Source organism: Paramisgurnus dabryanus, chromosome 2 (assembly GCF_030506205.2).
Source record: "Paramisgurnus dabryanus chromosome 2, PD_genome_1.1, whole genome shotgun sequence".
In the NCBI taxonomy this organism is placed as follows: Eukaryota; Metazoa; Chordata; class Actinopteri; order Cypriniformes; family Cobitidae; genus Paramisgurnus; species Paramisgurnus dabryanus.
The window spans coordinates 19,657,605-19,675,651 of record NC_133338.1 but is presented as its reverse complement, the minus strand read 5'-3'; the positions used below and the strand labels follow the sequence as shown (position 1 = coordinate 19,675,651).

At 41.4% G+C, this 18,047-nt stretch overlaps 1 protein-coding gene across 2 annotated transcripts in view; it reads left to right on the top strand.

Moving 5' to 3' along the window:
• Positions 1-18,047, top strand: part of dock11 (dedicator of cytokinesis 11) — a 107,824-nt gene that overhangs the window by 31,031 nt on the left and 58,746 nt on the right. For both annotated transcript variants that reach the window (XM_065275518.2, XM_065275515.2), the window contains exons 13-24: positions 2,382-2,504; positions 2,888-2,970; positions 3,196-3,318; positions 7,042-7,118; positions 7,657-7,841; positions 13,582-13,647; positions 13,735-13,827; positions 15,524-15,647; positions 15,721-15,836; positions 15,974-16,057; positions 16,246-16,335; positions 17,180-17,301. In XM_065275518.2, the coding sequence (XP_065131590.1) occupies positions 2,382-2,504; positions 2,888-2,970; positions 3,196-3,318; positions 7,042-7,118; positions 7,657-7,841; positions 13,582-13,647; positions 13,735-13,827; positions 15,524-15,647; positions 15,721-15,836; positions 15,974-16,057; positions 16,246-16,335; positions 17,180-17,301 (1,286 nt within the window). The remainder of the gene's footprint in view (positions 1-2,381; positions 2,505-2,887; positions 2,971-3,195; positions 3,319-7,041; positions 7,119-7,656; positions 7,842-13,581; positions 13,648-13,734; positions 13,828-15,523; positions 15,648-15,720; positions 15,837-15,973; positions 16,058-16,245; positions 16,336-17,179; positions 17,302-18,047) is intronic.

Sequence of the window (18,047 nt, the reverse complement as noted above, 5' to 3'; positions counted from 1 at the left end):
ATATATTATCTTGGACATGGCTTTGTGTCTTTTGCCTGTTTTATCTTCCATCATCAGCAGTCTTTGCAAGCACCACTAAAGATTTCCTTATTACATTGTGACAAAAACTCATTCATTCTGTTCACCTTTTGAAATCAGCGATGTGCAGAATTTTTCTGTAAAGATCTGGCAACCCTGCCTTTTGAAGCATTGTGCAGCATTGCTGAGGATGCTATTTCTGCGTCTGATAGGGTAGTCAATATGGCTTAAATGTTGCACATTTATGGAGATTGCCGGGCTAAAAGATGGCTGTAAAAAGACGTCTGTCACAGTTTCTTATCATTGCATTTCTGCTTGTGCCATCCAAACATTGTGTCTCCAACTGACTTTCACACAAAATTACTATTAAGCTTAAGGCATTTAAATGGAAATCACATTTTTATAGTTTAGTTATTTAAGTCTGTCAGAAATTGTAGGCAGTAAGCTTTGGGGTCTCCAACCTTTTTATGAGCAAGGGCTACCTCAATGGATAAAACAATTTGAAGGGCATTTTTTATGTAGTCTACACAAAACCTTTTGTTTTACTTGGTATTTAAATTTTACTTGTTAAAATGTTTTATCATTGTTTAAAATGTTAAAAGAAGCCAAGCTAATATAGAAATATGTAATAAATAAATATTAAACTTGAGGCTATTTATAGAATGTGCTCTGGTGGGCACCTCACAGACTTCGTGCAGTCATCCAAGAATACTATGGAAGTAAATGGGCCCCATGATTGGTTTGGTTTCAAAAATTCCTCAAAATATCTTCCTTCATGTTAATGAGAAAAAATTAATTTATACAGGTTTGTAACAACATGGGAGAGAGTAAATTATGGCAGAATTTTTTTTTTTTTTTGGGTGAACTTTAATCTTAGGTATAGAAGATTGGTTTTACGGATGGATTCTTGTACCTGATTCTTGTATATAAATCTTTGTAGGTATGTATTCATGTGTCTGGGCTTGATTTACTGTACATTAGTGGTTAACTGGTTTTATCTTGGACTTGGCCTCCCTTGGATGATTTGCTTTGTTGCTCTTTTCAATTTTTTTAGGTTGCTTTAATAAAAGGAATCAGCTAAATGTAAATATACAGTATTATTGATTGTTATATACGTTCAAAACTATCTTTCAAAATTCATTCAAATAATAATCAACTGTATAGACCTAAAAACATACAAAATTATTACCATGAAACAATCTGAAAAATAAAATAAAAAAACACAATTTTGTAGGTTGCTTTAATAAAAGGAATCAGCTAAATGTAAATATACAGTAATATTGATTGTCATATACGGTCAAAACTATCTTTCAAAATTCATTCAAATAATAATCAACTGTATAGACCCTTAAAACATACAAAATTATTACCATGAAACAATCTGAAAAATAAAATAAAAAAACACAATTTTGTAATCGCAGAAACATCACAAGGGTGATTAAAAATCAAAGGAATGGAACAAACAATAAACTAGACATTAAATTTGCATTAAATTGGTTTGACGCACATTATGTAATGCCAACAACAAAAGATATGGAAAGCATTTTGGGAAAGCAGATAAATTTTATTATACTATGGTTATTTGCATTTAACATTGTTTTGAACAGTTGTTTGTGTATATCAGATCCTGTATATCCCCAGATGAGCACAGCAGTACTGCTGTTCACAGTTCTTCTGTAGGGAGGGCATAACTATCAGCACAGCAGTGTTTTTATAGCACCAGCGTTACACACTAAATCATTGCCAATTCCATGACGGCCTCAAGCCTCTGTTGGCTGTCTGGGAAATGTGACGTGGCTTTACTGGAACTGCTGCTCTACAAGGCTCAGATCAACACAGCGTGCTGTCAAGATTATATTTATTTGTATAAGAGGAAGAAAAGAAAGGACATGCACACATTTACCGAAGAGAATGAAGAAAGTTTAGCAACAAACTGTTTAGGTTGTTATGGGTTCTGTCGCTCTATACATTATGAATGCCATGGTTCCATGTAATTATATAGAACTGGACCCGAGGGGCCTACAGTATTTAAAGCAGCCTGTGATTTTAAGGTTTCCAACTTCCCATTTGAGAGGGTGGCCCACTGATACTTTATCAAAAATACGGTGTACACCTCTTGTCCAAGCACTGCTTAACAATCTAATCATATTTTTTTCTATACTATCCCACAATGCGTTGCATCATACATGACCATTTCCAGTGTGGGACCCAGAAATAATATCCACAGCTAGCAATATCTAGTTTTTAAATAGTAGTATACAATATATGCTGTGCACTGTCTGAGATGTATTTGTGTAAACAATAGAAATATCAGTGGTCAGAAAATGATTTTACTCACCATGTATTTTTTTGTGCTTCTTTAGGGAATCTTCTCAGTTACCAACCCTCACCCAGACATCTTCCTGCTGGCACGGGTGGAGAAGGTTTTACAGAACGGGATCACCCACTGCGCTGAGCCCTACATTAAGACCTCAGACATGAGCAAGGTCTGTTCTTGCCCCTGCTGTTGAATAACAAATACATGTAACACCAGGAGAACTGTTAAAACAAAACTTAGCCATAGCATCAGTCTAACAAAATGTTTGCTAGTGTTCCATAACATAAACTGGTAGTTTAAGATGGATTAAAAACGTAAGGGACACAATGCCATATTTAAAAAGTGTATTGGCTTAATGGCTTTGTTATTGTAGTATCACATTAAGGCCGATTCACACTGATCTGACAAATGCCAACAAACACAAAGCATTTACTCTAAATTATAATGTCAATGTTTGTTGGATCTGTAAATTTGTTATAGCCTGCTATCAGTATAGGACAGTAGTTGACCTGTTTTGTTTCCCCTTGAAATAATTTTGTAAAACATTATCAGACGGTACAGAAGGTCCTGAAGACTGCCAAACAGACGTGTCAGCGGCTGGGCCAGTACCGGATGCCCTTCGCTTGGGCTGCCAGGTAAAACAACACAAAAACCACCCAGGTTTAGTGGACGAATAACAACAATCACATTGTCTCTGTTAATCGAGTACAGCTGCATGCCATTTTAAACTTATGTCCACTTACTTCTCAGTCAGAATAGCTTTACGCTCCTTGTATATATTTAGGTTATGCTTTACATACAGTATTTCTTGATGTTTAGTTATGTTGCTGAAGACCTAATGCCCATGTGTTCGGTTTCAGACAGGTGTTTAGAGATGCTCAAGGCAGTTTAGAAATGGACGGGAAGTTCTCTCCGCTGTACCGCCAAGACAGTAGCAAGATATCAACTGAAGATCTCATCAAACTGCTGACAGATCTCAAAAAGTGAGTGTTAACTACCTATATAGAGTGACCCATGTGTACTGCATACTGTATACCAGTGGGGAACCTTCAGGGCCTTCTACGCCTTCAGAGAAGGCCTAAAAAAATTAATAAAAAGATTTTTTATTATAATAATACAAATAAATAATACTCAATAAAAATGTTTTTACATTTTTTTATTTCTATTTAATTCAATCCAATACAATACATGTAATATATTTTCTCTCATCTATGTTCTAACGTTAAGCTTACTGTCAGGTTCATGTCATGAAAACATCTAATCCAATCAGAATCGTCCGTCTCTATTAAGGCCCGGTTAGCTGGCTCATTCATTGGTTAGGACTTCATGAATCCCAGGGAAGGCCAAGCTATGTGTTTTGGTGTGGAGAGTGACGGGCAAATCGACCAATCACGTTTTGATTTCAAGTGGGCGGGCAAAAAATAAAAACATTGTAAGCCTTCATGAAGTCCTAATCATGCAACAAACTGGTAGCCTGGTAGAACCATCCTCTGCTATTTTGCTTCGCTTCATAGACAGAGTCTGGCTGGGCATAATTGACAATCGTTTTCCTTCTCATGGGAGGGGCTTGTCTGAAGTTTAAAATCATTGGTCTAAACGTAAGCCAATCACATAACGTTTGGATATGATGTGCGTTATGCGCCAGCTCAGCCGCATCAAATTTCTGCTGTAAAACACACGCATGATGTGAAAACAAACCCATCGAGCGAAATACCGAAGTTAACATGGCTATGAACGACTTCTGCAGATTATGTAAAGTAAATCGGGCCAGAGCTAGTTGAACACTATCCTTACGGTGTCTTTCCACTCACGTCTAAGTGGAGGAACGCCCCTCTCTCCGCTCAAACTCTTCCACCAGACGGCCATAACCATATAAATTAAATCTTCCTACCTTTTTTTCTGGTTAATCAGGAACGTCACCAAAGAATGTTTGCCCACGCGTCCTCCACCATTAACTGTGAACAATGAAATTTCCTTCCATGATATCTCGATTGTTGTGCACGTCAAGCTGTGCTGCACACAGTTTCTCGCTGACGATCGATAATAGTTGATAAATGAAACTTTTCCTAAAACCTGTCGGGAGTAGGGCAACAACATAATCTCCATTCAAAATGTTTAACAAACACTTTTCTTGTTCGGGATTAAGTTGGCAAGTGCCGGTTCTCCACAACAGAGCAAATAGCTTTCTGTGCCTCCATGTCCACTACAAACTACAACCGTACATTCGGCGCTTAGCGTCTACGTCACGGCTCTCAGCCCGCCCTCTGTTCATTGATTCGCCGGTTGTTTTGAGACCTGAGGAAAACGGTTTGAATGGGAGGTATCTCAGACTGAGTACAGAAGCGTAATGAAATTTAGCGGAAGTACAAAGTCTGACGTAGTCAGGCTAACAAACTGGATGCGAGCTGCCGTAAAACACCAAAGACGAAGATCATAGACCGTTAATATTAATACAGTCTAATGGCCCGAATCTCTGCGGTGAGAGTGGTTGAGGTAAATGGCGGAAAACGTGATTGACGTTGTGGCTAGCTTGATAGGGCTGAGGTAAAAACGAAATTACTTAAGTGCGTACTCGTGAAGAGCACAGCTGGGAGAAGCGCGTGCAGAGGAGCCTGTGCATATGACGCGAACACGAGAAAAATAATGGGTTTAATTATACTTTTACTTCCTGACAGTTTCACTTGTTACGTGAGGATAGCAATGACTGACAGACGACGCCGAATTACATAATTTCCTAACTAAATCTGAGCGAATGCGAAAAATATTTTTTACCTCGCTATACCCGATGGGCAGGGCGGAAATACATTTTGGTAGCCCGACAAGAATTCGCAATAGCCCCGGGACCTCGGGGCTCTGGCTAGCGATTTTGCGAGCCCTGGATATCTTATAACAACAGTTATAAGCCACAAGGAGGTGCACTGAGAACGCAGGGTGCTATATTTCCCCTTATGAAAAAGATTAACAAGGTATCCGACAGCAAAATATATATTTCCCAAAAATAAAAAATAAATTAAAGAACATAATTTAAGCTTGTTAAATGCAAATTTACAGAGCCCCTGTCATTACAGAGCAGCAGAATCTGTATTTGTGTTTATCAGTTAGATTAAAGTAATTTTAAACTTTAAAACTGCATTTAAAGGCAGACAATGCCCATTCTGTAATTTAACTTTGCGTGCTCAGAATTTTTACACGTTCACTGTATGATTTAACGATAATACGAATAGCCTAGTATTATGGATGGAGAGGCATTTGCACTTCATTGCATATTTTGAAGGCCCAGCTGAAGTACCCACGGTTCGCCACTGCTGTATACACTCACCTAAAGGATTATTAGAAACACCTGTTCAATTTCTCATTAATGCAATGGTGTAATGGTGTGGGGGATGTTTTCTTGACAGACTTTAGGCCCCTTAGTGCCAAATGTGTCACAGCCACAGAGTACCTGAGCATTGTGCACCATAATGCACCATGTCACAAAGCTCGAATCATTTCAAATTGGTTTCTTGAACATGACAATGAGTTCACTGTACTAAAATGGCCCCCACAGTCACCAGATCTCAACCCAAAAGAGCATCTTTGGGATGTGGTGGAACGGGAGCTTCGTGCCCTGGATGTGCATCCCACAAATCTCCATCAACTGCAAGATGCTATCCTATCAATATGGGCCAACATTTCTAAAGAATGCTTTCAGCACCTTGTTGAATCAATGCTACATAGAATTAAGGCAGTTCTGAAGGCGAAAGGGGGTCAAACACAGTATTAGTATGGTGTTCCTAATAATCCTTTAGGTGAATGTATATAGTGACCCTGAAATATGCTTTAAAACATATTAAAGGACAAGTTCGGTATTTTACACTTAAAGCCCTGTTTTCAGATTGTTTATGATGAAATAGAACGTTTTTGACTGAAATTTGGACATATGATGCTGGCCCGAGAATTTTTTGGTTTCTGTTGTATCAGCCCCCACCTCTACAATGGGTTTATAGGTGCATTGGAACAATCCTTCCTAAAATGCATTAAACTTTTGTTTACAAAGACATGAAACTCACAGAGTAGTCAGGGGTGTTCACTGATATGCTCACACAAAAATCGCTGCAAAAGCTGTTTTACCATTCATTGTAAGCTTGTGGACCTATTTTTTTAAACGCCTCACACCCGTATATTCTTCCGTTGAGAGCTTGAATAATAGACACTCCAGTCCAGTTGGTGGCGATAATCCACCTTTGCCAATTGCAAGAATACAAACAACGTTTCCGGCGCGGAGTAATACCGTACCTCACAGCACATCTAATACAAGTCAATGGAGTTGGACCAAAACTACGATAAAACCTGTTGGAAAGCATCTTTTGCAGCGATTTTTGTGTGAGCATATCAGTGAACACCCCTGATAACTTGGTGAGTCTTACGTCTTTGTAAACGAAAGTTTAATGCATTTTAGGAAGGATTGTTCCAGTGCACCTATGCAGCCATTGTAGAAGTGGAAGGTGATACAACAAACACCCGAAAATTCTCGGGCCAGCATCATATGTCCAAATTTCAGTCAAAACCGTTCTATTTAATCATTAACAATCTGAAAACAGGGCTTCAAGTGTAAAATACCGAACTTGTCCTTTAAGTAATTTGTTAGCCTCTTTGGTACAAAATGGTCAGATATGCTTGTGTTACTACTGTTGAGTGTAATATTTTAAAGCCATACTTCTTCATAGACCAGAGAAGAACAAACTGCAGATAATCCCTGGACAAATTAATATCACAGTTGAGTGTGTACCACCAGATCTGTCAAGTGAGTATGTTTTCTATTATATAAGCGCATGCCATTTTGGCAAATTTCTTTAATAAATGTGACCCTGGACCACAAAACCAGTCTTAGAAGCACAGGTTTATTTGTAGCAAAAGCCAAAAATACATTATACGGATCAAAATCTTTTTTTTTAATCATTTAAATCATTAGGATATTATATAAAGATTATTTCCTACCGTAATTATATTGAAAATTTTATTTTTGTGAGTGGATGCAGTTTCATTTGGACAACTTTAAAGGCGATTTTCTCAAAATTAAGATTTTTTGCACCCTCAGATTCCAGATTTTCAATAGTTGTATCTCAGCCAAATATTGTCCTATCCTAACAAATCATACATCAATGGAAAGCTTATTTACTCAGCTTGATGTATTAACTGGTTTTATTGGCCCGGGTCACACATCTATAAAACACGTAATTAAGATTTTTACATACATGTAAAGTCTTACAGTATACCTAAGTAAATAATAAAGATGTACAGTATGTATTTGAAGTATCAACAGTTTGTTTTAATCTTTATAGACTCTGTCACGCCCTCTTATATCGCGGTAAAGCCGTTTGAAGAGCAATGTGAGAAGGTGTCCGTGGAAGTGGAAGAGTTTGTCCCGGAAGAGGCCAAATACAACCACCCATTCACCGTCTACAAGAATCATCTCTACGTTTATCCCCAGCAGCTCAAATACGACAATCAAAAGACCTTTGCCAAGGCGAGATTCCTCACACTTTACAAAGCACAATCTTTAATTAGTATAACTAGAGAGCTGTGGGTGGTGGTAAGACAACAAGAGAGCCCCTGAGAGCAGTTACAATGTCTGCCTACATGTTTTCAAACATGAGCCTTTGTCAAAATCCCCCAGGATTCTGTTCATTATCAATTCACTGAAGATCTTCAGTTGCACAAACCTTAGGTTAATTGCTTACTCCCTCATTGCTGGAATGCTCAGCATCATTTGCCTTTTGGATGAATGTCTGCCTCTTGCAAGCAAAGAGATGCTACCAAAACATTTGTCATTTATCTCTGTGTGTATGGGACATTGTGAATTTTCAGCCTGCCTGAATCACCAAATGATCAAGAAAACGCTTAGGTTACTCACGTAACCCCGGTTCCCTGAAATAACGGGAACGAAGCATTGCGTCAGTTAGCTGACGCTATGGGGGGGAAACTCCTGTTTACTCCGTGACTGAAGCCTATTGGTTAACGTCTGTACAAAGTACAGACCAATGACGTTTGAACCCGCGCGCGGGAGGAACGCGTCCCTATATAAGCGCGGTTCAATCGTCAGGAGCTCATTATTATTCGACTGAAGCGCGCAGCCGAATAACACTCGCTGCGTAGACGTTTGTAGCACGGCAAGAGACGCAATGCTTCGTTCCCGTTATTTCAGGGAACCGGGGTTACGTGAGTAACCTAAGCGTTCCCTTTCAATACGGTTCACTTCGCATTGCGTCAGTTAGCTGACGCTATGGGGGAACGTAATCCCATCACGCCGTGCATACACAACGTACTGAAGTGCCTTACCGGAGAGACACTGCGTGTGGCCCTATACCCGGCATATTCACAGCTTTAAAAGCAAATGTGTAAGCACCATATAAATTGTTGACGCGCACACGGTGGGGTTTTAAACGCACCGGGGGCACATAACATAGCACAAGACGGCGAGGTACCGAGCGCGCCGCGGCTGTGCGAGATAAGTAAATTCAGAGTCACGTTGGTGAGCTCGCTGAGCGCACCGTGGTGTACACATAAAACGCATGAGCGTGCATGATTGAGCCGAGAGAACCTGCGCTCGTAGGGCAGGGACGTCTAAGCTGTACAATCTGACAACGTAGACGGCGAAGACCAGCCGGCCGCGTAGCAGATATCAAATATAGATATAGATACCCCTGTAGACCAAGTTCATGAAGAAGCCAAACTCGCACAGAGTGGGCTCTATATAGGACATAGCTCATAGAGGGGCGTGAGCCAGTGCGATGGTTTCAACGATCCATCTAAATAACCACTGTAAGCAACAGACATACGTGTAGTGAGTGATCTGCGAAGCTCACGAACGGCCGATCTGACTATAATATGCGGCAGAACGGTTCGTAGCGTGGGATTATACAGATACCACAATAGTGTGAACCCAGGTGCACCCTCGAGCGCATCGGGATGCATATAGGTAGTATTATAGTGCACAGATCGGTGAGCTTTCCAAGCGCGCCATAAATGTGTATTGACTATAAATTGCACGGGCACAGGTGAACACTTGAATACATCGTGAATGCATATAGATGAATCAGAGTGTTATAATGCACAGGCCGGCAAGATTCTCGAGCGCGCCGTCATGTGTTCTGATAATAAATTGTTCGCACACGGGTGAACTCTTCAGTGCACCGTGAATGCGTATAGATAAATCAGTGCACAGAACGCGCCGTGAATGTGTACAGATATGATTGATGAACGTAACGGTGGGCACCCAACGCACCGTGAACGTACACAGATGAACAACAATGTATGTGTCACAAAGCATAACACAGCTGTGTATACAGGTGAGCTTTCCCAAGCGCATCTTATTGTATACCAAAATGTTATAGCGTGTACATGTGAGCTTCTCTAAGCGCACGGTGGACGCATATAATTAAAAACCATATCGTGCATACAGGTGAGCTACAGTAATGGGCGCACCTTTAATGCAACAAACCTCAGTAGTGCGCGAAGCAGGGATGTCGAAGCTGTAAACTGACAACGTGGACGGCGGGGACCAGCCGGCCGTGTCACAATTGTCAAATGAGAAACCTCTAAGACCATGCCCATGCTCTAAGACAAGTGAGCATAATTGTCAAGGGAGGTGATAACGTCAACGATCCATAAACAGCCTGTATTGACAGGTGCTCTAGTGAGTGATCTGTGACGCAGATGAACAGCTGATCGTCTGATGTACGTCAGACGTATGTGTCATACAGGACCTTGGACAGTTCCAGAGCGCTGTGCCTCGGGCACCGTCCGCATCTGAGAAATGACAGGCTTATGAATAAAGTGAATGGCCAGCCGTAAAAGCATGGTTCGCTGTTACCGCCGCCGTCCGCATCTGAGAGATGACAGGCTTGTGAATTAAATGAATGGTCGGTCGTAAAAGCGTGGTTCGCTGTTATCACGGCCACATAGATATAGGTAGGGGAGAGAGCCGCCGTGCCTCTGTAGTGAGGAGAAAAGTGTTCCACCGGCGATTCGCGGGGGGTTTTGACTTTCAAACGTCACTAGACAGAATGGATCAGACTTTGCATAAGGACGCCTCGTGAAAGGGGTCCTAGCAGCTTGTGTCAATGTGTCATAAGGCACGTAATGTAGGTCGTGTCCCACGGATGCCATCTCCGCACGCCCATCGTAATGGGTTAATATTGGTAGTTTAAGCATGAGATGCGTATCACTCTGATTAAACATAGCTTATAAAGCGATGCAATGAGTTTATAAAGGAGATGACTCGTCAGCTTGTTCAGGGGGCGAGATCTCAGTCTGGTTCGGTAAATAATGAAACCACCATTATCACAATAACACGGTCGAGAGTGCTGCAGTGCTAAATCATCCTCTTAATGTACCGTATTCACAGTTTAAGGTGATTTATATGAGACAAACGGCGTTCCACGCGCCGAAGGCTGATTGCCGTCGTAAAGCGTGTTCAACCCACAGCAAATGCTGGGCTAGCTCGTAATGACAGCACTTCATGCAGCCGTGTGTAACTTAAGCAAGCTTCCTGGCCATCAGCTCGGGGCGGGACCTTTGCTTAGTCAAACTGAAGTGGACTTATGAACAGAATGCCACGATATTCAGCTTTCTGAGGCTCGTTAGAGGGGTACGTGTGCCCGTCTTAAACGAGATGCCGCGCGCGTCTGACTGTGCGCGCGCTTTAAGCTTTGAAACTTAATGTGGCGGGTAGCAAGCTCACTTGAGGTTGATATTACCCTTAATATCTCCGAGTATTGGAGCGGAGGTGTGAGCGTCTTCGGATCCGCTAATATAAATCAGCTATATGGCCGAAAAACGTCATAAACCGCTTGGCTGTAAGCCTTTGAGTGGCCGTCCGGAGAGGGCGCGATTCAAACGCTTGGAGCCATGCAAAAGTCTGAGGCTGTCCTTCCTCTAGGAAGAGAGAATAACAGCCGTAAGACCGTGCTCGTTTGCGCCATCAGCATCGTAGCGAAGAAACTGAGGTGGGCTGCGAGCGAATTTGGCAGAAAGGTGTTAGAGACACCGTACAGTCGTGGGGTGTCAATACACAGTATATGGCCAAACCGGGGTTTTTTCGGCAAGCGTCGATAGAATTATGGACAGCGGGCCGTGTGTGCGTATTACTGATTGCTTGTCAGTAAGGCGATAAAGTGTTTAGAGACACCGTACAACCGTGGGTGTCAATACACAGTATAGTAAGCACGGAAATTACTCTTTTTAGAGGAATTAAATACCGTTCGCCACTATAGTGAGGTCGCATAGCCGACAGTATTACACAGTATGTTTGGATAAACAGCACACAGAAAACATTTCAGGGCAGTCCAGCCGAGGCGCGACATAACCCCTTTTCTCCCAGACAGTTTCGTTCTCTATTGATGCAGCTGTGCTGCGGAGACCAGAGCTCAGCCGTTCAGGTGCACAAGCCTCAGTAGTGACGGTGACCGAACGGCTCACGGAGCAGGGTAATATGTCTAGGTGGTTTAATGTCAGACTGAACCCATCGCAGAGAGGAAGTCTGCCGTGAGGCCCGCGGTTTTGCCGTTTATTAAAAGGGCAGAAAAACTGGGTATATATATAAGAATGTACCAATATTCAGCGCACTGATATAGGACGGGACTGAATAAAGGGAGGTATTCGGGCCTCAGTATATTATAAACAAATTCGTTCTGCCTCTGATTCCGTCTAAACCAGAGAGAAATTACCAGGCAGACGAAGAATGAGCTATCTGAAGTGAGATCGGCTCAGGCCAGTAAAGCTCTATAATAAGTGTTTTAGCGCTCCAATAGAGGCGTGTCCGCCTTATCGAGCAGACGAATGAGATCGTGCCGCTCCAGGAGGGGAGGGGCATGAAGCTCTCTTATAATGAGTGTTCTTGGTGCTCCAATAGCGGCGAATCGGCCCTATCGAGCAGACGAATGAGATCGCGCCGCTCCAGGAGGGGAGGGGCATGAAGCTCTGTAATCGTTGAACACTGGACAGCTGCATTTAGAGGCAGCGAGCCGTAATACCGCGTGCTAGCTAAGCCGTTAAGAGACCTCACCACTGTGGGGAAAGGAGCGAGGGACTCCGCGAGCGTGGAGCACGAGTGGCTGTGCTATGACAGAGACAGGGGCAGACCGCCCGTGTTTGCTTGTCGTATGCATCTATCCAGGTCTACGGTTCCCCGCTTGTTCATCTCAACAAGAGAGGAACGGCAGAGGGGAGCAGCAACACAGACAGAACAGCCATGCGTCGTGACGGTATCACCCGATGCACTCGGGGGATTAATATATGTGCCAGAGATCTCGCCACTGAATGTGAGAGGAGCGAAGGGACTCTGTAAGCATGAACGGTTGCGGTGTGACAGAACACAGGGGGGGTTAGTCCGTGTGTGCTTGTCTATGCATCCATCTAGTCTCATGGCTCGCCGTGTGTTCATCCCGGCGAGAGAGGAACAGCAGGGGGAGCACGAAACATGGATAAGACAACCAAAGCATAAGCGCGGTCCCGGCGTGGGAGGTGCCAGACCGGTAACGCGCTCGGAGGAAATTCATAGCAGAGAGGCTCACCGAGCCGCTGTGCTGGACGCTATTACAACAGCGCCTGCTCTTTTAGCTTATAGCTTTATATTAAAAATATTGATCTTACCGGGCGGCCGCAGGGGAGACCTCGTCAGGTGTGTGTCCGCTGCACAGGGCTCGTACCACGGCAAGCGAAGGCTATCTTCGGTTCTCGGCCGGAAAGCGGCAGGGGAAGACGCTAGACCTGGACTCTGCTATCTTCGGTTCTCAGCCGGAAAACGGCAGGGGAAGACGCTAGGCCTGGAATCCGCTGCAGGGCTTTTGTCAACGGCGAGGTAAGGCTTCTTCTTTTTCTTCGGAGCAGCGAGAGGTTCGCGCTGAAGGAGAAAATAATGAGCTCCTGACGATTGAACCGCGCTTATATAGGGACGTGTTCTTCCCGCGCGCGGGTTCAAACGTCATTGGTCTGTACTTTGTACAGACGTTAACCAATAGGCTTCAGTCACGGAGTAAACAGGAGTTTCCCCCCCATAGCGTCAGCTAACTGACGCAATGCGAAGTGAACCGTATTGAAAGGGAACAAATTGTTCAGATTAATGTCAGTTCTCTGAACAGGTTTTCATTTTAATGTAATATTAATTTCTATAATATTATACATTTGTTATTTTATATAAATTAATTTATTTTCTAGTTTTGTTGGTAAGTGGTACAAATAATAACTGCTTGTTGTTGTTCTTCCAGGCTCGTAACATAGCAGTGTGTGTTCAGTTCAAGGATTCAGATGAAGAAGGGGCTGGTCCCTTAAAGGTGAGTGTTTGCTCTAATGTGTACTTTAATATTTTATATGTGTTGCAGTGTATGGGTAGTGTTTGATTGACCACTCTTTGCTTTTAGTGCATCTACGGCAAACCAGGGGAGGCGCTGTTCACCACTACTGCTTTTGCTGCTGTTCTGCATCACAATCAGTGTCCAGAGTTTTATGATGAGGTAGGAAACATATTCAAACTGGGTCTCGATTACACTGTTGTTATGCACAATTTTGAAGTAACGCATAAGATCCCTACTGAAACATCCAGTTTAGACCAGCATAAGCTGGTAGCTGGTTTAAGGTGGCAGTAGCTGGTTTAAGCTGGTCCTCCCAGCCTGGCAAAGCTGGTCAAGGTGGTGGGTCAGCTGGTCTTCCAGCCTTACCAGCTAAGTCCATCTAGCCCAAAACACAGCTAGACCAGCTTGCTTTACCAGCAATACCAGATAAAACCAAGCTGGGAGACCAGCTTAAACCAGCTCAATAGGGAAATGAGTGATGGAAATGCCAAATTTTGAATAAAAATCACTTAATTTGTAAAAACGTTTTTACACTCGCTTAAAGCAACACCAAAGAGTTTTGGCTCTTTGCTCCCCCTACAGGTTAGAAGCGTAATTGTCCATTACCCACTGTCATAAATACTGAGGCATAGCTGGCTCTGATTGGATTGTAGGTCTGCCGTAAAGCAAGTTTTTGTAGTATTCACTCGGACTACAGGACCACTACCAAACGTTTGTTCACCCTGTTTAGAGTGGATGAACGACTGAAACTGTTTTGGAAGCGTTATTTTAAGGTAAAAAAACTCTTTGGTGTTGCTTTAACGTGGTTTTTGGTGAAAAGAGTAAATGCGAATAATGGGAGATGGAAACGCATTTGCCGAATAAATTCTGACGTATTGAATATTAAACCCACGTGACTGATCTTCTAGCTGTATTAGCTGATGTGGTCTTTACTTTATGGGGCTCGATGTTGTCGATATAATACCTGCATCAAAAAATTGGCAATTACAAGCTGCACTGCTAGTAAATTTATAACTTGCCAAATTGTAACTAAATGCTGTCCTGTCTCTATTTTCTAAGCGTGCCTTGTTTTATTTACCGTTGGTTACTATAGGTTTCCAATACCACCATCATTCCCTCGAAGAACTTGATGGAAATGCAACCTAATTTGCATTTGTTTGTTTTTCTTTTTTCTGAATTTTGAAAAGATTCACTTCACATTTCGATGGAAACCCAGCTATTGACATCCAAAAACTTGGTATTGAGAAGTTGTTTGCACAATAACATTAATAGTTCAACGTTAAATCAGTGAACTTCGTACTTAGTCAGTGGATGTGAATTACTGAATCATTTCAAACATCCTGTTGTGCTTTACCTGAGGGCAAAGAAATTAAAGACAGACTGTTCATTCAATAGATGAATCACTAACAAGACAACAGCAAATGCAACGAATTAGATTTCCACAAGTTAGATCTTGACTATCATACTTGGGTTGCTTGTGACATGAAGTGAGTTTAGGAAATCTTGGCATTTTCATTTTTTGGAGTTCTAGTATAGTGTAGGGTTGTTTATTGGATTGCGTCAAATGATGTCATCAGCTGTAGAGTCTGAGGAAAAGTTTTTCAAATAAATTGAAATTTTGTTATTTATTCCCACCAATGTTGTTCCAAGCAAATGGGTTTTTAAATAACTAAAATTTTTATTTCGAGTGCACTATACCTTTAAGAACTTGAGGTTAAATGCCACACGTATCCGCACGCAGAAAGTGGCATTTTACTGCCGACTTGTGACAAGAAAGAGAGTGACACTTTATAATTTTTTTGTGTGTGTTTTTATACAAGAAATGACTTAAATGATAAATATATTTTTTCTGTCTCAGATTAAAATTGAGCTTCCTGTTCACGTCCATGAGAGGCATCACGTTCTGTTTACCTTCTACCATATAAGCTGTGAGCTCGGCAACAAAACCACCACCAAGAAGAGAGAGGGAGTGGAAACACTGGGTAGGCCTGAGTGTGTAAGAGATGTGTGTTTGTGTGCCTGTATAAATGCACTATTAACTCTGGTATTCTGCAGTGGGTTATTCCTGGGCTCCTTTAATTAAGGATGGCAGAATGCAGTCCTCGGAATTACAACTCCCTGTATCTGCTAATCTACCTGCTGGTTACATGTCAAGCCAAGAGTCAAAGAAGGTAAAGGTATTCTTGCAGCACTCACAGGATGTCCAGCATTTAAAACAAGTTATTGATTTATTTGATTGATATCTTTATTAGTCGCTGCATTCTGTCATTTAGTTGTTCACTTTTTATTCATACCTGTTTATTTGCAGTCTTCCTTGGACATCAGATGGGTGGATAATGCCAAATCATTATTCAAAGTGCGCACAAATGTAGCTTCAACAATTTATTCTCAGGTATGTTGATCTGATATTAGGATCGTTTGGCATATTAACCTTCATTTGCAGTATACATGCACTGTAAAGAGTAATCTTATTACCATTTTGTTTTAGTTTAACCGTATCATTTTAATAAGCATATTTAAAAATGAATCATTATAAAAATGAATAAACAGTGTAGTTCTTATCTTAAAATTTCTCCCCAGGATTTGCACCTCCACAATTTTTTCCAGCATTGTCAGCTGACGAGGTCAATGTCACAGGGAAATCCTGCCGAACTTATCAAGTACCTAAAGGTAAGGAATATATAGAAAACATAGCAAAAAATGCACATCCTTCAATGTAAAAAAAAGATTTGTTGTTTCAAAAAAAGTGTTTGTGTTGCTGAGTCAAACTAATATTTTTTGGGTTGAATTAACTTAAACAACAATAACTCAGTTTTTTTATTTTTCAGAAATCTCGTTTTTTGGTTGTGCATTCCAATTAATATCAATTCAACTGCAGTTGGTTTGTTTTAATTTAAACCTTCATAACTTAAAAAATACAGCTAAGTAGCACCATAAAACAACATAATAACATGATAACATAATAATAAACATGTTTTGACAAAAATTTTAAAAATGGATTTATCTCGTTTTGCAATGAAACTCTTCAAATCTTTTTACTGTTGATGTTATTGAAATACATAAATAATATCATTAAATAGCATTACTTTGCTTTTCGGAAGGTGCTAGTTTTTAAAGCTGTCCGATTAAAGTTTACAAGTAACTAAAGTACAAGAAAAGTACAAGAAATCTGGGTTTACCCAGTACATTATGCAAATATAATGTAAATAGGATTTCGTGACATCATCGCTGTTGGTTGGATTTTAAATTCTCTATACCTTCTAACAGTGTAAATTAACAACACATATTAAAGGAAGTTGTGATGTGCGGTAGCTTGTTAAATACTGCGATAAAAGATACAGTGAAATTGGATGTAAATCCAAAAAAATATAAATATTTTGAAAAACTGAAAATTATATAACATGTTTCAAGTATTACAGTTAGGGCTGCACAATATATAAAAATTATCGAAATATTGCATACGTGCATATGGCAATATGAATATGGCAATTATTTTGTGTTCTTCCTCATTTAGTGCCTGCATGCAGTAGAGACTCAGGTCACCATTAAGTTCCTACCTACAGTTCTTGTTCAACTCTTTGAAGTCCTCACGATGGCAAACAAAGACAGTCAAGATATTGCTGTCAACTCAACACGGTGAGTTACCCTCTTACCCCTCGTTCAGACAGCCAGCAATGTTATCGCTGTGTGTCACTCGTCTCTTTCAATGAGGCGTTTCTAAATCTGCTTGTCATAAACAAATGAGTACGATCCACTCCAGTAACTGACGAGAGAAGGATGACGTGAACTCCACTGTTTCGTTCTCATTGGTAGTCGCTCCCGAAATTCGCTCAACATTTGCATAAAGTTAAACTTTTCTTAACTTTCTCGTGTCGCTGGACACGCCCATACGGTCGCCAACGGTCACTTTCGCTCGTGTCGCCGGAAGTCGCCAGGTTTCCATTGAAATGAATGAGATCGCGTCGCTCTGCTACTGCTTGTCATTGGCTGTCTGAATGGGGCATTAGGCGCTGTATCCTTATTTTATAGTAGTTGGAGTCTAGAGGTGCAAGAGCTGCTTATGTTTGCCAAATACTCTCTTAATCTCATGTGTAATCAGAGTTTAGTGTTAAGTTAGTGTCTTGCGAGTATTTTGTGAACGCAAGCGTATCTTTTATCACAAACCCCTTTGAAGTGTCTGCAGCGGGCATGTATTTTGACATCACGCATGATGCACATGTTTACATAACACGCCGGACACATATTTTTACATGACTAGCCACTAAATACATGTAGTGACGAACTTGGCATCATGTGCCCTCAAAAAGAAGTCACCGGCCGCACTTTTGGCACCTCTATATGGTTCACATGACAGTCCGAACACATATTTTGAATTTGTGCCC